This window comes from Mastigoproctus giganteus, chromosome 6 (genome assembly GCF_048544385.1).
Source record: "Mastigoproctus giganteus isolate SK-2022 chromosome 6, ASM4854438v1, whole genome shotgun sequence".
Classification (NCBI taxonomy): domain Eukaryota; kingdom Metazoa; phylum Arthropoda; class Arachnida; order Uropygi; family Thelyphonidae; genus Mastigoproctus; species Mastigoproctus giganteus.
Genome location: NC_143580.1, coordinates 32,650,161 through 32,671,344, shown reverse-complemented (window position 1 = coordinate 32,671,344; position 21,184 = coordinate 32,650,161). Strand labels below are relative to the sequence as shown.

Here is a 21,184-nt window from a genome sequence, read left to right as displayed (position 1 = left end):
GTGAAAATATTCAATTATATACACTTGTAGTTCATATATTACATATAGGTTTATATATTACTTTAGGTTGCTATACAGCGAGTTATAATTTACTGGAATAAGTTAACTACATGGGTTGTAGAGTCTGGGGAAATTCAAAGGTCAGTTGGATAATAATTATCCACAGGAGGAGGGACACACATAGGTTGTCTTTTTCCTTTTCTCTTATTAATTAAATATTTTTTAAAACTTTTCTTCTTATTATTATTATTATTTTTATTTATTTATTATTATGTTTTTTTTTTTTTTGGGCTGGTGCAACTTAAGTCATAGGCTTTCCTGCACCATGTGGCAGTTGCTAATACTAAATACTAAATATTACTTATAGTTATTCGCACTCACATTTATTTATTTAAACAAATATATTATTTATTTTAATGGTATCTAAATTTAGATTCTCTTCTTTGGTTTAGGTTTCATATGTGTGCTATGTTCATTTTGTTGGTTTCGATGTTTAGTCAATTTTTACCATTAGTAGGTGTCGCTCTTTTACCATAGCTTTATCTTGGCTATTTCTTGTGAACAGTCGTTTCTAGTGAAAAAATGGTGAGTTTGCCAAATTTACAAATCCAATTTCATTATAAGTGAAACTTTATTTAACTTACTCTTGAGCATTTTCAATGATAGCTTCTGTTTGTTACTCAGTGATTTATCATTTTATTTTTTTGTTATAGGGAATCGATATCAATCATAAACATGATAGAAAAGTTGTCCGGCGAGCCCCAAAGAGCAACGATATATATTTGCGATTGTTAGTTAAGGTAAGTTTCCATGCTGGAGTTTTAGTTAATCATTTTCCTAATAAGAGAAGGGGTAATTAAAGGAATGAGGAACTGAGATGTACTAGCAGTGCGAAATAGTGTGAAATTGTAAGTAGTGCGTGGCGGCAATCGAAGCCTTGCAAGCTTATTCTTGGAATCTTTCGCCTACCTTGTGAAAAAATGTTAAAATGAAACTAAATTCATATTAACAACACGTTTTTTCTTAGTATTTTGTGGAAAAGGCGTAGTGATATATACCACCGTCGAATTACTCTATCGATTAGTTCATCACTGCATGGAGAGGGGGGGGGAAGAAACAATCTGTAGGTTTGATTGTTTCTTCGTCATGGTTGAGGAACACAAGCGAACCCGTTGGAGTGGCACGTGAAGAGAGCCCAGAATTTTATGCCTCCGCCACTGTACTGTATATTGTATAAAGTTGAATGTAATAGTAAAGCGTTTGCCTTTTTTTTTTTTGCGTTCTAAAGCTTGTATTGACCTGAAGATAATGTCGATTTTAGCAAAAAAAAAAAAAGAACGCCTATATTACTCATGAACAAGATATGAGTAGTGATTGCTGTTAACTACTTGGACTTTATTTACTTATACCACTTTTAGGGAATCAGCAGGATAGTTATTGAATGGTAATCATAATCCATAACTTAATTGTTTGCACCCCTGGTAGTGGAATGTGTGCAGTGCATGCATTGGAAGGTTCTGGGTCATCCAATTGCACATTACTTCCAAAAGCAGCTAATTAACTTTTGATTTATCTGTGCACAAGACAAATTTGCTTGTTAGTATTGGTATTATATTGGCTAATGATACAAGGAAGTGGACTAATAATGCACCTTCCCAAAGAAAAAAAGGAAAAGAAATTCTCAATCATTCACACTTTCGCTATCACTGAAAAGTGACTATCGAATTCTCCCTTGAATTTTATGAAACTCTCAGCTCTGGATACAGTTGCAAGCAGTTTATTCCATTGATATTTAACAATGTTTTAAACATTGTTAAAGATAAATGGAATGGCAAGAGTATTGAAAGAGTAAAAATGTACAAATACCTCAACTGCTGTTTAATGAAAATTTAGACCCTGATGAAGAGATTAAGGTCGGAATTGAGATTGTAAGATCTGGATTCATGAAATGTACAACACTGGTTTTGGAAAAAACCTTGCACTGGAAACTTGCATGAAGCTTGTAAGGTGCTATGTGTAGTCACTATGTCTGTATGGAGTGGGAACTTAGACATTCAGGGCTTTAGCTGTGAAGAGAGTGGAGTCCTTCGAGATGTAGGTGTACAGAAGAATGCTGAGGATCCCCTGGACAAAGCGGATGACAAATGAACAAGTGCTACAAATTATAGGACATAATCGACAAATGATGAGCATTGTGAAAAGACAAGTTAAATATCTAGGATGGATCATGAGAAGAAGGAAGTACGAGTTGTTGTGAGTGGTCCTGGAGGGAAAGAGGATTTGGCCTATGGATGGATAACATCAACAGGACCGGGGTTCGAAGAACTGTCAGATAGGCTGAAGATAGAAAGGAGTTCAAAAAAGTGATCACCGACTTCTGAACCTAGAGGTGGCACTGAAGATCTTTTTTTGAAAAAAACATCTTTTTTCAGCAAGTCTTGCCAAACAGTACATTTCTGCAGGAAGTGGCATTTGTTATTTGTTCATTGTGCAAAATGCTTATTTATGCATATTTATTTACAACACAGCTTATGTTGAGTATTATAATGCAAAGAAATAACTGGAATAGACAACTGGTGGAACTATAAGAAGGATGAAAGAATCACTATGAAATGTCCAGTGAAGAATAAAGTGCTCACCAAACAACAGGGGAAACATGTATTGTATGGGCTAAATAGCATCAGTATTGGTCTGCAGAATGGTAGAAAGCTTTATTTAGTGATGAAACAATTTATTTGGGAGTTGAATATTTTTCTGCAATTGCAGTAATCTCAGTATTTTTTAGATGTGATCATGACTGTGAAGTTTCTCTCTAGTGAAATTTACTGGGGATAATTTTATATACGGTGATGATGGAAGATTGGAGTTCAGCAATTCCAATACAGTGAAACTTTTAACGGATACCTCTCTTTAACGGACATCTCTCTACAACGGACATTTTCAAATTCCCCAACTCACCTCTATTGGTTTTAACGTGTTTGCAGCTTCTATCTAGCGGACATTCTCTGTAACGGACACGGACAGGCAATCTGCACTGTTTCGTTTAGATTAGCACTTAATTTGATCTCCCCATAACGGACTGCGGGAGAGCTCATGGCCCTTTTTCTAGGAACTTTTCTTCCGCGTATTGCCTCAATCGTGTGTTTATTTTCTATTTCCGATTCTCAAAATTTTATCAAGGTTTACGGCGCCATTCTAAACCCTTTTTCAAGAATTTTAAGGCACGTATAAAACTTGTGATGAATTCGGTGTGTGCAGGGGGGGGGGGATTTGGTCGGCCTTTCGTTGTTTCAGTTTCAGTTTTCAGTTTTGTTCAGTGTCGTGTGAAGAGCACAATGTCTTCTCGTAAACATTTAACTTTAAAAGATAGTCGAACTCATTAATGCGTATGATCGGCAAAAAAATAGCATTCGCAATCTCGCTGCAAAATTCAAAATTGGGAAGACGCAGGTAAGCGACATCCTAAAGAAAAAAAATGAACTGCTCAAACAATTTTGGCAACACGGAAATGATCAGGTTCAAAAATCATTCCCGAAAACTGTTGGACTTCAAATTGACAATGTTACATATGAGTGGTTTTGTCGTGCACATGCTAAAAAAATTCCCATTAATGGGCCTATTATTAGGGAAAAGGCTTTGGAGGTTGGAAAATCTATGGGAGTAAATGAGTTCAAAGCTTCTGTGGGATGGCTAGACAAGTTCAAAACTCGGGATAAAATTTCTTGGAAAACTGTAAGTGGTGAAGGTGGATCTGTTGATACTGGGATTGTAACAGAGTGGACCGTCAAATTGGAAGATTTATGTCATGATTTTGAAGCTAAGGATATTTACAACTGTGACGAAACAGGGTTGTTTTTTAAAGCTCTTCCTGAAAAAACAATGAGTCTAAAAAACAAAAAATGCCAGGGCGGAAAAATTTCTAAGGAACGCTTGACTGTACTATTGTGTACAAATATGCTGGGAGACTTTGAACGACTTCTTGTTATAGGAAACCCACAAAATCTTCGTTGTTTCAAGGGCACAAAGTTGAATCTTTTGAATGTTGACTGGAAGTCTAATAAAAAAGCGTGGATGACACGAGATATCATGAGCGAAAGGATAAGTCACTTTAACCAAAACATGATTCGTCAAAACAGAAAAATTATTCTTTTCATGGATAATGCTGCATCTCATCCGCACATTGAATTGTCCAACATTCAAATCGTTTGTCTGCCACCAAACACATCTGCAGAGTGTCAGCCCTTGGATCAAGGGATAATAAAAAATTTTAAACTTCACTACAGAAAACGTGTTTTAAGACATCTCATTGCAAACATGAACGATGTAACATGTGCGAGTGACCTTGCAAAGAAAATCAGCATCCTAGATGCGATTCAGTGGATTTCCTCTTCAGTAAACGCAATTAGAAAACAAACTGTCGTGAACTGTTTTGTAAAGTCTGGCTTCTCAAACGCAAAAATTGAAGTTGTGAACAGCAATGTGGAGCACCAAGAAGAACAAGAACTTCAACATCTATTGATAATGTACGATACTTCAGCTACAAGTGACCCTGGCTACAAAGATATAGACTCGAACCTCACTACACAAGATGGTGCTCTAGATATCAACGATATTATCATCGATATTGTTCAAGAAGTTCCTCATGAGGATGAAGAAATGGAAGGAGGTCATTCTGTCGAAGAACATATTAACGACGAACCACCGATGAAAATAGAAGAAGCGCTCATACAAATCAATCGTTTAAAAATGTTTTTCGCCGCTGAAGAAGATACTGAAGGACTTTCGATGGTTTCTTCACTCCAAACAAATGTTGAAAACAAAATTATCAGCTGGAAGAAGGTGCAGAAGAAAATAAGTGATTACTGTATGCATTTTTCTTAAGATAAAGTCATAATATGCATAGCACAATTGTGTGTATATTATTTACAAAAATATTGTGCAAAATCTGTATATAATTTAATTTTACATTAAACGTTTAACGATTTTTCTTTATCTCTTGTGTATGTAATTGTATATTATTTACAAAAATATTGTTGAAAATCTGTATATATTTTAATTTAATTTTACGTTAAACATTTAACGATTTTTCTTTCTTTTTTTTTTTTTTTTCCTCCCTCAGACTTCTTGTTAGCGGACACTTCTCTCTAACGGACAAATTTTCATTCCCCATGGCTGTCCGTTAAAGGGAAGTTTCACTGTATATAAAAAGATGTTCTTTCTTCTAATTTGGTATTCTTAGTGAGAAAGTTTTAGCATTAGTAGAGACTTATGATGCAAGAAAGCAAGCTTATACAGCATTAGCCAAGAAAAAAAAAAAAAAAACTTCCCATTTCCCCCATCCATTCACTTCAAATGTTTGTCTAGCTCTGCCTTAAATTTATTTAAGCTATCAACTTCACAATGACAGATGGAAGTTTGTTCTAGCAATCAACCACCTGCTACTTAAAGGCAAATTTCTGCACATCTGTTCTACAACTGTCCTTCCTCAATTTGAATTTATGTCCCCTCAGGCGAGTAATCTGGGCAAGAGGAAGGATTCCACCAGCATTGAGCTTGCTCAAACCATTCAAGGCCTTATACACCTCAGTCAGATCACCTCACAGGTGCCTAGTCTTCAGACTGCAATTTGCAGAACTTGAGCCTTTCTTCGTAAGAGCAACCTTTTGTTCCGTTCACCAATCTAGTTGCCATTCTCTGTACTCGTTCCAGTAGCTTTACATCCTAAAATGAGTCCACCAGACTTGAATGCAGTACTCAACGTGTGGCCTGACCATTGCCTTATACAAGGGGATAAACACCTCCTTATCCCTGCTAGAAAAATTCCTGTATATCATTGACAAGACACCATGAGCTACTCTTGCTGCCTGTCTGCACTGCTCAGAAAACTTCACATCTGACTGCACAATTACCCCAAGTCTTTTCATTCTCCACTACACTGAGTGTAGTAGCACAGAGTTGGTACTTTATCCTGAGGTTACACCTACCCATATGCAGTACTTTACATTTGTCAATGTTAAACTTCAGTTGCCACATCTCAGCCCATGTGCTCAACTGTTCTAGATTCTGTTGCAGTAGTGCACTGTCATTAACAACCCTGCCAGCCTTCGAATTGTCTGCAAACTTGGACATTAAACTTCATATATACCTTCATCAATATCATTAATAAATACAAAAAAACAAAAATGAACCTAACACTGAACCCTGGGGGACTCCACTAATAATATTTGTCTGTGAAAAGCAGTGTCCATTGATTACCACTCTGTCTTCTCCCACTCAACCATCCCTTTATCCTTTGCAGCAATTTGCCATTAATGCCATACTGCTCCAATTTGTCTGGTAGTCTTCCATGTGCAACAGTATCGAAAGCTTTCCTAAAATCCAAGTATATGATATCAAAATATTTTTTGCATCCAGTTCCTTTGTGGCCACATCATAGTATCCAGTCAAATTGGTCAGATGACTTCCCCTAACAAATTCATACTCTGTTTGTACTATAACTGCAGTCCTGTCTAGATGATCATGCAGTGCTTCTTTAGCCAGTGCCTCTATTATTTTCTCCCAAACAGAAGTTGTTGAACAATTCAGAATTTTTAAGAAAATTTTTGTTGTCCAAAAATGGCAAAGCTGTAATTATGCTTAAACATTTTTAAAATAAATTAATAATTATTATTTATTCCCATGTGAACTGAATTGTACACTTGTCAGGGCCACATCAAGGAGCTAGGTCTAATCTTGCTGTGTGTATGCCATATCTAAAACTTTAATTACTTCATACAACATGCCCTACCCACCCCTCCTTTTGTTACTAACTTTTCCTCCCCACCTTTTCTTACTTGACACCAGGAATAGTCAAACTAATAGAACAAACTTATCTGCAAAAAAAATCTAAACTTCCCAAACACTTCCTCTTCTTTCATTTCACAAATATATGTGGTCTCAGTTCCAATCTTAATGATGTCCATTCACACTTAATCTACAAAACTCCACTTACTTTTTCTGTCAGAATTACAATTATTAGTTTATTTAACCACTGCTCATCTCAGATTTGCTGTATGAATCCTTTTGCTTCAGTAGTGGTTTCTTTGCATATATCTGCTCTGATATTCCCTGTCAGAGACCTGGTAATTTGAATTCTTCTCTGGCTCTATCCCATTCTGTCAAATTCAACATCTTGCCTCTGTTGATCTCTCAATTTAATGACTGACTTGTAACTCTGACTTCCTTTCCTTGACACTTAACTTTCTCCAGTCCAACTTTCTTAACAGTAAGATAATTTTACTTGGTGATTTTAATGTTTGCTATTCTGCCTGGCTTAAGTTTTTTACTTACACAGATCCAACTGATTGAGATGTTGAGGCTTTTGTAATTAATAGTGACCTTGCTCAGATTGTTCATTTACCTACCAGAATACCACACGGCCAGCACTTTTGATCTTTTTCTCACAAAAAACCATTCTAAATTGTTGGTTGAGGTGAGTGGTCTTCTAGGCACTTCAGATCAGAACTTGATGATCTATTGTCCATTGGAGCCTTTCTCTCATACCATTCTCAGCCTCATGTTGTTTGTAATGACAAAGATTGCAAAATGGGATGAGCTGCAAGATTTCTATTCTTTTCCTTAGTTGGATTATTGTTTTAAATCTTCTGATGCCAATGTTTGATCAGATCATGTCAGTGAAATTATTCTTGTAGGAATGAAATTCTTTACTCCACCTTAAAATCTCTTCCTTGTTCAAATCTATTGCTGTTTTTTCATCTGCTTGGAAAGTTGCTTATATCTGGCCAGTTCCTAAAAGGGTGATAAATCCTTCTCATCCATTTATAAACCCATTAAACTTCTGCTCTTTCTAAAGTAATGGAGAAATCCATTAACTGCAAATTCTTAAACTGTCTTGAAACCTTCCATCTGATCAGTGATCACCAATAGGGATTCTGTCAGTGTTGATACACTGCTAATATATTTGATTATTTTTCCCATCTATGGACAGGTTCAGTGGAAACGTTTGGTGAAACTCAGGCAGTTGCTCTTGATATTTCAAAGGCTTTTGATCATGTTTGGAATAAAGATATTCTAATTTGAAAATGAAATGCACAAGGCATAATTCTTATGGGTTTTGGTATTTAACTATATAATATTGGTGCAAATACACCATAGTTAACCCATAAATTTGAACTACATAAGTAGTATAGAAGGCATCGTTTTAATTGTATCTCATATTGTGGTTGCCTTCACAACGAGATAGCAGTATTGCACTACTTCAAATAAATAACGCTTCTCTAGTAGAGAAGACTACTGTTGTTTATTTTCAGAGGATACCACCACCCAGACGATCATTTCGAAGCTATTGGGCTTCATCATCAGTGGGCGGGCAGGTACCTCTGAAATTAAATAAGTCTTCTCTACTAGAGAAGTGTTATTTATTTGAAGTAGTGCAATACCGCTATCTCGTTGTGGAGGTAACCACAATATGAGATGCAATTAAAACGATGCCTTCTATACTACTTATGTAGTTCAAATTTATGGGTTAACTATGGTGTATTTACACCAATATTATATAGTTAAAGATATTCTAAATAAGCTTCTATCTTATTTAGGATATCTATTAAACATTTGTCAACTGTTTTTGTAATTGGGTACCAGGTTTATTTTCTGACTGTTTACTTGGTGGGGGGGAGAGATGGCTTTTTGTTTTCTAACTTCTCTATTAATGCTGGTGTTTCTCAAAGTTTAAGTTCTTTCTCCCACTCTTTTTCCCTTGTACTGTATATTAATAATGTTGTTCCATTGACTGGAAATCCTACCCATAGTTTTGCAGTTGGTAGTACATTGCATTTCACCTTTCCATTTTGAGAAACCTTGCTCTGCACAAAAACTTCAACTTCTCAAATATCCACTACCAATTCCTTAAATGCTGTTCTCCAGGTAATTTTCCAGTGGGGCAAAGATAGTCGATTTCATTCCTTCTAAAACTCAGTCCTGTTCTATATGTCACAAAAAAGGATTTTTCTGTTCCTATGCTTATCATCAAAGGAACAGAAAAAAGGATTTTTCTGTTCCTTTGATGACACTCAGATTTCTAGAAAATGTCACATATTTCTGTACCTTTAAATTTGTCATCACGAATATTGCTTCCTTGCTATCTAAAAAACTGAATTTCCTTTTTCATTTTCAACATTACTTTATATCTCTGAACAGCTACTCACTCTGTGCAAATCTCAAATCTGCCCTACCTTGGTATATTGTTCCCACATCTGAAATGATGCTCCCATAACTGCACTCAGGCTTCTAGACTCCATTCAAAAGAGGGCAGTTAGGTTAATTAATGACCCATCTCATATAACATCTCCCCATTCCTGTCTCATAGACGTTCTGTTTGTGCAACATGCCTTTTCTATAGATATAGTAATAGAGGCATGTGATGTAAGAAAGCAAGCGTACGAGCTTATGTAGCAATAGCCAAAAAAAAAATTCACACAACCATTCCCTCCAAATGTTTGTCCAGTTCCTCCTTGAATTTATTTAAGCTATCAACTTCCACAACGACAGATGAAAGTTTATCTGGCTAAAGGCAAATTTCTGCACATCTATTCTACAACTGTCTTTCCTCAATTTGAATTTATGTTCCCTTAGGTTCGTAATCTGAGCAAGTGGAAGAATCCCATCAGAATTCGGCATGCTCAACCCATTTAAGGCCTTATACACCTCAATCAGATCACCTCACAGAAGCCTAGTCTCCAGCTGCGGCAATTTGCAGAACTTAACTTAAGCTTCTCTTGGTAAGAGGATCCCTTCATTCCCCTCACCAATCTTGTTGCCCTTCTCTGTACCTGCTCAAGCAAATCTACATCCTTCCTAAAATGAGTCCTCCAGATTTGCGGAAATAGCAAAATTCCTGTATATCATTGACAAAACCCCATCACCTCTTGCAGCCTGTCTGCATTGCTCAGAAAACTTCATATCTGACTGCACTATTGCTTCCAGGTCTTTTTCATTTTCTACCACCCTAAGTGTAGTACCACACAGTTGATATGTTTCTCTGGGGTTACTTCTACCCATATGCAGTATTTTGCACTTGTCAATGTTAAACTTCAGTTGCCATTTCTCAGCCCATCTTCTCAAATTTTCTAGATCCTGTTGCAGTAGCACACTGCCATTAATGTCATTAACAACCCTGCCAACCTTTGTACATCTGCAAACTTCGATACTAAGCTTAATATACCTTCATCAATATCATTGATAAATATACAAAACAACAGTGGGCTCAACACTGAACCCCGTGTAATTCACTAATAACATTAGTCCATGAAGATCAGTGCCCATTGATTACCACCCTCTGTCTTCAACCACCCTTTATTCCATTGTAGCAACTTACCCTTATACCATTCTGCTCCAATTTGTACAGTAGTCTTCCATGTGCAACAGTGTCAAAAGCTTTCCTGAAATCCAAGTATATGATATCAAAATAATTTTTTGCATCCAGTTCCTTTGTTACCACGTCATAGTATCCAATCAAATTTGTCAGAGAATTTGTCTTAAATCCATGCTGTCTGAATTATTGCTGCAGTTTTGTCTAGGTGATCCTGCAATGCATCTTTAACCAGTGACTCCATTATTTTATCTGGAACAGAAGTTAAACTAACTGCTCTGTAATTACTTGTCACCCTTCGATCCCCCTTTGTGAATTGGGATATATTGGCACATCTCCAGTCAGTGGGGACCTCCCTTGAGTCCAAGGATGCTCTCATAATTATGGCTAAGGGTTTTCTTAGTTCCTTTGTCACGTCCTTTAATATAACTGGATAGATCCCATCCACTCCTGGTTGCCTTTCTTATGTTGAACTTCAACCATTTCTCCTCCTCTTTACTCTTAGTTATTACAAAATCATTAAGCACCCTGCTACAATTTGATAACCTTCTGCCATTTTCAAACCTTAACCCATGCGTGAATGTAGATGCAAAATACTCATTCAGTTTGTTTGCTATCTGAGCAGGATCATCAACAGTGGAACCATTGATATCAAGTGGACCAATCAGATTCATCCCCTTCCTTTTAGAGTTTATGTAAGTGAAGAAATCCTTTGCCAAAGATTTCGCATAATATGCCTTCGCTTCCGTAATCTCTTTTGTGACTTGATTACAGACTAGGTTATATCTGCCATAGGCTTCTGTGTCGCCTGATAATTTATATGCATCCCATGCATTTTTCTTCTCTGTCATGAGTCTCATTAGTTCATTTGACAACCATTTATGCCTAGACCTTGAACAATATTTCTTACTAGGTATGAAACGTCTAGTAGCTTCCACAATTAATCCTCAAATGCTTCCCACTTAGAATTTGCTGTTGGTAACTTCATTAGTTGGTCCCACTGTACAAAATTTAAAAACTGTGAGACCACTGTAGTCACTTACATATTGTCTCTGTTTTTAACTTTTTACAATCTATTAATTTGTATCCAAATATCTGAGTTTTATATTTTATATGCTTTTTACTTTATACCTTTTTTACATAATAGTTAATTGCTTGACATGGTAGCCTAGGCTACCAAAATGTTTAGTAGCCTTTTAAATTTGACTTGGTGCATTATGGCCTTAGCTGCCAATGTGCCATTAAAAACCAAACCAAAGCACTGGTGGCTGTATTGATCACCATTGCTTTGCATGATGCAAAGAATGAAACAGGTCTGCACCAATACAGGTGCTGAATTGGTCATTGTTGCTTGCATTAGCATTCTGTGACATGGAGAGAAATGGAATCAGTCAGAAGTGGGTTGAGGGACAGCGTATATGGTGTTTGCTCCTCCTGATATGCAGGCAAAGCAGTGGTGACGTATAACGCATAAATTCCGATAAAACTTCAAGGGAGTTTTATGAAACTATTGTGATGCAATGAACACTTAAAAAGATGTCTTCACTTTATAAGAAAAATTTAATAAATTCATATTGAGCACTAAAAATAAGTGATGATGCATCCTGTCAACAGTTTTTTTTAATTGGTATATGTGTTATATTTTGAATAAAAGGTCCACAATTAGTGTAGAAAGGAAATATTTGCTTTTGAAAGTTGAAATTTTGATAAATGATTGCTAATTTAGACAAATAAGAATTAAACTAAAACGGGTGGTGAACCTATGGCACGGTTGCCCAAAGGGTCACATACAAATTTTTTGGTCACGCAGAATTCAGAGCATCCCAAAAAAAATTGATTCAACTATTGAAGTTTTCTTCAAGATTTGTCAAGGTCAGAAAATTGGAAGGAACTGCAAAATTCATTAAGTTTGAAGACAGTGTAAAACTAGCTAAACTGAAAATGTTTCAGCAGATCAACCTGGATGATTTTGAGATGCAATTGATTGATTTTTCGGAGCAGCTCAATTTGGAGGCAGAAATTTATTGATCTCAGAGCTGATTTAGAAAATATTGAAAGGGAACAATTAGTGATGGGATTAGCAAAGAAAACTGCCAAAAATGAGATATTCAAAGTTTGGAATTCCATTCCTGAAACTTTTGTCTGTTTAAAAAATCTAGCAACAGCATATTACTAACAATTTTCTCACAACGTATTCTTGTGAGTCGTTCTCAATGATGAATTTTGTTTAAGTCTAGTCATAGGAGTAGTCTTAAGGCTGCTACACACATTCAGGTAAACCTGTCAGTTATGCCTGTGCAGGCATGTCTACCGGAGCATGTGGATGATAAAACTGCACAGTTATTTTGACCTGCACAGGCGACCGGAGGGAATATGAAAATCATTCGATTTGCCTGAAGCGGAATGTGTGTAGCAACGTGGCAGGCACACTGCCAGATTGGGGGATTGCCCCATTCGACTATCATTAATAATTATAAAAATTCTATTAATTTTGTCGCCAATTAATAAAAAATTTGCCTGGATTAGAAGTAAATTTTAACTTTGAATATCAGTGTGTCAATAAATATAATTTATAATAACAGCAGTAATAAAATTCATTACTGTATTATTTTATTAAATTTTAATAAATCTGATTGATTTTTCTGAGAATTTCACAAAAATTTAAGAGCTTCGTAACTTCTTCTAATTGCAAGAAATCTGAGTTGCAGTTAATCTCTCATGTGGTGAAATGGCTGTCCTCATAACAGTATCGTTTTTTTTTTTTTTTTAACTACTGGAGTAACTAATGAAAGAAGCTCTAAATAATTTCTTCATTCATCCCCAAATAATTATGCCCAATCTTTAGGGGCCAACTGCAATTCACTTAAGTTCACATGTGAATAAACTTTTCTTTTTTTCAACCATTCTTTGCACCATTTTATTTTACATTTAAAACATTTCGTTGCAAATAATAAGCTAACTATTGCTAAAACGTCGTTTGTCGATGTCATGGTCAGCTGACTGAATGAATGAATGGTGACAAGTGTGTATGCACTATGGGCATCTGGTAGACCTGTATAAGTGTGCCTGCGCAGGAATAACTGACAGGTTACTTGAACGTGTGTAGCGGCCTTTATGGATAAAACTAGTGCTGCACCCATAGCTCTAAAAGTTACCAAAAATTTGCCTAATGTAAAGTATCTGTCATCAATGGTGCATCAACAGACGTCTCACTTGATGTTTTATATTTATAATATAAGAGAGGTTTATCATTTTATATTAAATTTGTTCTGTAAGCTAAAAATTAAATTTTTGTTATGAAGGCAGTTAGTCCTCTGTTAGATAATTCCTTCTTTTCTTCTTTTATTAACTCCTCCAAGTCTTTGGTATCAACCTCCAGCTGAAGTAGCTCTTCAACTTTTACAATCTTATCTTTAACCTCTTCGTATGATTCGTCTTTTTCAAATCCTTCGATGCCTTTTACGTGCCACGGGCATATTTTCTTCCATGAGCCATTTAAACAACTTTTAGTAATTTCTGCCCAGGCCTTATTAATGTTTAAGATGGCGTGGTAAATATTGTAAGATTTCCAAACGTCTCTGAATGTAAAATTTTTCTCACCGTTTACTGTAGACAATGCCTGAGCAAATGTTGAGTGTAAATAGTGTGCTTTTAAATTTAAAATAACACCCTGATCCATCGGTTAGATGAGTGAAGTCGTGTTTGGCGGTAGTAATATGACCCTCACATTCAAATTGATATTGTCTAGATGCATAGGATGTCCAGGAGCATTATCTAATAGAAGCAAAATCTTGAAAGGATGCCATCTTTACAATATTTTTCAACCTCTGGAATGAAGCAGCATTTAAACCAATCCTCAAAGAGAGATATTGTTATCCATGCCCTCTGATTTGATCGGAAATGCATGGGTAAGGTGGCTTTATTGATGCCCTTAAATGCATGAGGATTTCCAGAATGGTACAAAAGCAGTGGTTTTAATCTGTAATCTCCTGATGCATTAGTCCCAAGCAAGAGCGTGGCCCTAGCTTTTGATGCTTGACACCTGGCATTGTATTTTCCTCTTTGGCAATGTATGTTTGATCCACCATTTTTTTCCAATACAGAGTGGTCTCATCAACATTAAAAATTTGCTGCATTGAATAGCCGCCTTCATCAATAATTTTTTCCAACTCATCACAGAATGTCTCTGTAGCTGCAGAATCGTCACTGGTTACTTCACCGCATACTTTAATGCTGTGGAAACCAGTGCGATGCTTGAACCTATTAAACCACTCGTTGCTTGCCATGAACTTTGGTTGGGGTTTGCCGTACTTATCCTTAATATTTTTATAAATACTTGTTGCTTTTGCTTGAATGGTCATTAGACTCTGAGACACTCACTTCTGAATCTGATTTTCCATCCATATTAACAGCTGTTCCATCTTCGATATAGCACCTGAATGCTGTTTTGTGATCACTGTTGATCTTACGTGCGTTGATCCTTTGACTGTCTTTTAAAATAGTAGTTACTGTTGAAGCAGCGAGACCTAATTCCCTTAGATGAGACTGCTTCTGATGACTGCTTCTTAATTAATCATCGTCATTTCTAAATCAGTTTTGTTTCATTTCCTGGCACTACCACCACTTGCACTTTTCGTTGGTTGCTTTCCCTTCATCATTGTAATATGTAAATAGGAATGAAGAGAAGTTTCTGAAAATTTGTTTTTTATATGATTGAAGATTTCAGTGAAAGGGAACACATTTCTCCATAATAGCGTAAAAACCCACACAATTGCAGTTATCTGTACTATCGGAAATGCAATAAGATCGAGTTTACTACCCATTTATAAACCTGGAAGTGCAAATTGTTTTTGTTGTTTTATGGTCGTGACCTCCAGAAATGTGGAACATATAACGATGAAAGTGTAGTGCAATTTCCATTATAAATATCACCTTTTAGAGGGATAAATAGTAATTAGTAATATAGTGAAATTTTCAGCTTCCAAAGACTTGGAACAGATTACAAAAAAAAAAAAAAAACAATAATGTGTTATTGGGTTCACATTATGATATTTTCACGATACCTCTATTTTTTCCTACGTGATGCAAAAATGTTTCCACAATTTTAAGTCTTCACTGGCCGGAAAAAACTTACTTCAAGTTGAATTTTTGTAAGTCGGGGGAGTTCCTGTATAATGAATCTTGTGAAGGTTTATTTTTTAAAATATGTAATCTTGAATTTTTCTTTGAACCATGTGAGATTGTCTTTTTTTTTTTTTTTCTTTTTCAGCCAGATCTTTCATTCTCTTTAATAGCAGTATCTCCATAGAACTGCATTCAGCCCATTACTCACGCCATGCCATTACAGTTTCTAGCACAGTGAAAGTTTTTGTGTGAGTGGTCCTTCAAATGAATTAAGCAACAGGGGTAATATTTCAGCATAACAATCAGTGCACTAAAAGTAGGTACTGTAAATTTTACGGGGGGGGGGGGCAATGGTGGTACGGATAAGCGACAGTTCTACTGGACACTGCAAAATTCCGAGTGGCACGTGAGGATAGTGTTTTTAAAAGATTTAGCCAATTTTGGCAAACCCTTAAAAAGGTTTGCTACCTCTGAACTAAAACATCAATGAAGTAGGTCTGAAGAGTCTGTCAAAAATTTACATTATTTGCTAATACACGGAGCTAACATCAGCAGTTGAAATGAAACACCCATTAATAAATCTTATTTTTGAGAATCAAGTATGTACAGAGTTATCAGAGCATGTGATGAACAAGAACAGCCTTTCAGTGCACTCCAATCAATTCAGAGCCTTAAATGGGATTTATTTTCCTTATCTGATGAATACTGTTATAGTATGCTGAATCTAATGCTTTTCTATGTCACTCTTCCCACAAATATCTTAGGGGAATTTTAGAACCACAAATTAACTGGTTTTAACATCAAATTCAAAAAAATTTCAGCCAAAATATGAAAGTTTAATCTGAAAAATAACAGGATGAACTCTGTTGCATTTTAATTGAAATGCCCTGTATATTATGAAATAATCATCTCAGACTTAAATATGTGCAGCTTCCTCATTATTATTAATGACTTGATTCAGGAAAGGACTTAACGATATTTATCTGAATTCCCCCCCCCCCTTTTTTTTTTAATTGTTTCATTTAAAATGTGTTGAATTTTTCTGATTTAAGTGAATGAGAAAAAATTCAACACATTGCTTATTGTCTGAACATTAATCAGTGAATGTGTGTATATCTTTATTGCTTAAATATTTTATTATAGGAAAGGAGATAATCTTATCTTTTTATATATACATAGTATTAGATATATAATCAGATATTATGCTGTATTTTGGTGTTATCACTATTAACCAGGAAAATTGACAGGTCCCCTATTGAGAGAGGATGGTTTCAACATCCTCTCAGTGATATGTGCAACAACACATTCCTTTGCATTACACACACACAAATGTGAGTGATGAGACAATATGATGCTATGCTATGTTTGGAACATAATAATAGCATAATGGAGTAACGAAAAGTTATAAAAGTGTAGGAAACTTTAACGGGTTGTTTTTGACATATAGTTTCGATAATTTGTTTTGTACATGTTCACATGTTAAAGTACAGAAAGAAGAAAGATGTGTTTTTCTCAGCATCATTGCCATTTAATGAGGAATTTTCTCAATATTATTATTTGTGCTTGCAGAACAAGAAGTAAATATACAAGACTGGAAGTAGAATTTTTTAAAAGAAGCAGAACTTTGCAAATGAAAAGCTAGTTGCATTTCACACAAAGTTCATACAGGAACCTGTATTACCTGTATGAACTATTGTGTGAAGGACACAAATTAAGAAAGTTGCGGATCTCTTAATTTGTGCTTTTAGAAACAAATAATTGTTCTATTGCTGATTTAAAGGATAAAGCAGACTTGCATCCAAATTTTTTCTTTTTTTTCTGTAATTTCAAAATTGGGCTGCTATTTTGAAGATCTCAAAAATTTGCAGAAAGGCTTAAAATGAGTGTTTTAATTGCATGAAGGATGATGCCAATATGCATTTCTTTAGAAATGCTTTTAGATGTTTCAAAAAAATGTTTTTGCTATTTTATTTATTTATTTCGTATGATGTGATCAATACACGAAGGAACCAGTTTATTTTTTTCTTGCTTCCTTCGTGTATCGTGGCCGGGATATCCAACCAACCGGTTGGTTCGGCACCATTGTGATATTCAGCCCGAGGCGGGAATCGAACCCGCGACCTTTGGGTTGCCAAGCAGGCACTTTACCTACCCGGCTAGCCCGGTCGGCTTTTTGCTATTAGAACACGTATTGGCCTTAAGTCTGGGCATAAGTGTGGCCACTTACTAAATGCTCAGTCTGCCTAAATATTAAAGCTTGTTTATACCGTTAATATATCCATCTTAGTTTGTTTCAAGACATTATACTGATGTACAGTGGGCCCCTGCTTTATGATATTAATCCGTTCTAGAGACACCATTGTATCGTGAAAATATCCTAATGTGAACCCAATTAACACATTGTTTTTTGGTAATTCATTCTGAAGACCTCAGAAGTTAATGTTTGCTATATAACAAGCTGTCCAACTTCAAACCCACAGAACCAACTTTTCATCTTCCTCATTTATTCATTCAACTGCCGTTTTCTGGAACAACCTTCCTTCATACATATTTCCTGAATATTACAATCTACAGAAGTTCAAGTCCAATGTCAACAAATATCTTCTTTCGCAAAAAAAAAAAAAAAAAAAACCCCTCGACGTGGGCACCTGTACGTGGTGAGGGGACCTCCCAGTGACGCTGCTGGACTTCCAGACTAGCATCACTGGGATCCAACGCCCACAGCCTAGGTTCCGGGCTTACATCAATGGAATCCGGCGTGTTTGCCGTGCGCTGCGACCCGTGGAAATTCGGAAAGGGGGATCCTGGTGGTTGAGGGGCCCAGCTTCAATACACCACTTTGGCCCCTGCTTCGACAAGACGGGTGGTCCTGGAAGGCCCGGCTAGGATCAATCGGCTAGTAGGTTCGCCTGCGAGGGTCAACCGTGTCAATGCCACGCCCCTACCCTCATGGTCCGAGGGACAGGATTCAGGCTGGCGGCGGTGCGGGTATAGTGTCTGGGTAGCCCTGGCGTTCCACTCCCGAGCGCATTTATTGCATGCCGGGTAGTGGGCGTCCCTTTGGGCTCCGTGGTGGGTGGGGAGCCCGGACACTGAACAATAAAATAAACTCTATGAATCCTGAGAAACTTACTTCTTCAGGGGCCCCAACCCGGTCCCTATCTGAAAATTTAGACGGAGAATCAGATAGCATTATTGCTAATAAGAGGCAGCGAACTGAATTACCATCAGGTCCTATCCCGCGGTTTTTAATCATGCACTCCACCAATGAAAAACCGATTGGAAAAATGTCACCTTTCTTTATACAGAAAGGATTAGATGGGTTAGTAGGTTCACCCAAATCAGTTAAGAGGCTCCGCTCTGGAGACCTCTTAATCGAAACTAAAAATGACAGGCAATCCGAACATCTACTCCGAGTAACATCAATCGGAGGAATCCCTATAACGGTGACACCACACAGAACACTCAATTCATCGAGAGGTGTCATTTCGGAGTGGGACCTTCTCGACGTCACCGAGGAGGAAATCTGCTCCGAATTAAAACCACAGGGAGTCATTGCCGTCAAGAGAATCACTGCGCGAAGGGATGGAAAAATAGTTAAAACCAGGAGCGTTATCCTGACTTTTAACTCTCCTAAACCTCCTGACGAGATCAAAGCTGGATATATCAACTGTTCAGTGCGTCCATACGTTCCGAACCCTTTACGGTGTTTTAAATGCCAGAAGTATGGACACTCTCAAATGGCCTGCCGTGGAGTCCTTGCATGCGCACGATGCGGTGCAAAGGACCACGAAACAACAGCATGTTCAGCCGCAAAACCCACCTGTATTAACTGTGAGGGCGAACATCCGGCCTACTCACGAGCATGCCAGAGGTGGAAAGAAGAAAAAGAAATTCAACGGCTGAAGGCAGAGCTAAATATATCATACCAGGAGGCAAGGAAATCGGTCAAACCCCTGAATATCAACAGACCTACCTACGCCCAGAAGGTAGCAGGGAGATGTTCCGTCGGAACTCAGACGGACATGACCATTCCTCCCAAGGAGTCTTTCACTCCCATCGCGCGGTATCTCTTAAGTTCGCAAAAACCTACACAGAAGGACCAATCAGCTGCCACTCCTATATCGGTACCTCCTAATGCTCCACAATTAACAAAGGTAATTACGAAAGAAAAGAATAAGAAAGGGGAAGTCCCCCCTACTACCCAAGAAAAAATGGATGTCGAGCAAAAGGAGGTACCCGAAGAATCAGTCTTGGAACTCTTTGCGGAGGAAGAAATGGACACGGGACAGCGTCCATTCTTCCCCAAAAAAGATAAATCCAAGACTGATAAAAGTAAGCCCTCAGCACCTCGGAAGCCGCCAGATGGACCCACCAAGCCAAAATAATGGCTAAATTCCTACAATGGAATTGTCGTGGATTCCGGCAAAATATGGATGACATCAAGGCCCTCCTGCAAAAGCACGAGCCGGTTTGCTTTTGCTTGCAGGAGACATATCTAAAGGCAAATGATGATCCCACCATGCACAACATCACATTTTTTCGAAAGGATAGAATTGCGGACGGCCCTGTACATGGGGGAGTGGCTATCCTTGTGGGTAACCAGACCCCAGTGCAGCCTTTGCTAATTACAACCAGCATAGAGGCTGTTGCAATTCGCCTTTCAGTGGGATTTCTATTAACTGTGTGCGCCATTTATTTGCCACCTGGGACTGACATCCCCCAGGCAGACCTTGATGATCTCCTTACGCAGCTGCCACCCCCTTTCTTACTTCTCGGGGATTTTAACGGACATAACACCCTGTGGGGTAGTGCTAACATCAACGGAAGGGGACGAGTCATAGAGCATATGCTCAATGACAATGACCTTTCCCTTCTAAATACTGGAACAAACACCTTCTTCCACATGCCTACCCGTACTTTTTCTGCCATTGATCTCTCTATCTGCTCCCCTTCTCTACTCCCTTCACTCACTTGGGAAGTGGAGGAGAATCCGTACGGAAGCGATCACTTCCCCGTGATAACCTTGTTACACAGTGGGAGACCATGTCTTCCTTTTAGGTTGCCACGGTGGAAGATTGATCAGGCTGACTGGATTACCTTCCAACATCAGGCACATTTTGATCTTAGCACAGTCAGTCAAGAGTCTATCAATGTTGCAGTTAAGTACATCACAGAAAATATTGTCCAAGCAGCTGCGAATGCTGTTCCAAAAACATCTGCCCGGTTTCCACCATTTCCTAAACCTTGGTGGAATTCCCAATGCACAGCGGCAAAAAAGGCTCAAAACAAAGCGTGGGGGATATTCCGCCGCTATCCCACCACAACGAACCTTATAACCTTTAAACGTGCACGAGCCAAAGCCCGATATATCCGTCGTCAGAGTCAAAAGGAATCGTGGATCCGTTTTACATCATCTATTAACCAGTCTACCAACTCTAAGGTAGTCTGGGATAAAATCCGGAAAATGAAGGGAAAATATACATCCCACCCTTCTTCAATCCTAGATTATAATGGATGCGCTATTGCAGATCCAACTGCAATAGCCAATGCTCTTGGGGAAACATTCTCTAACATCTCCGCAACATCCTCGTACTCCCCAGAGTTCCTGGTCCTGAAAAATAAAATGGAAAAACAAGCACTTAATTTTAAGACCAAGGGCCTCTATCCCTACAATGGGGCATTCACTATAGA

The 21,184-nt window shown here is 37.6% G+C and overlaps 1 protein-coding gene across 1 annotated transcript in view; it reads left to right on the top strand.

The window, feature by feature from the left end:
- The first annotated feature begins 482 nt into the window (after positions 1–482).
- Positions 483–21,184, top strand: part of RpL18 (ribosomal protein L18) — a 51,670-nt gene continuing 30,968 nt past the window's right edge. The window contains exons 1-2 of the mRNA XM_090375059.1: positions 483–585; positions 714–800. Coding sequence (XP_090231185.1) covers positions 583–585; positions 714–800 — 90 coding nt within the window. The 5' untranslated portion in view covers positions 483–582. The remainder of the gene's footprint in view (positions 586–713; positions 801–21,184) is intronic.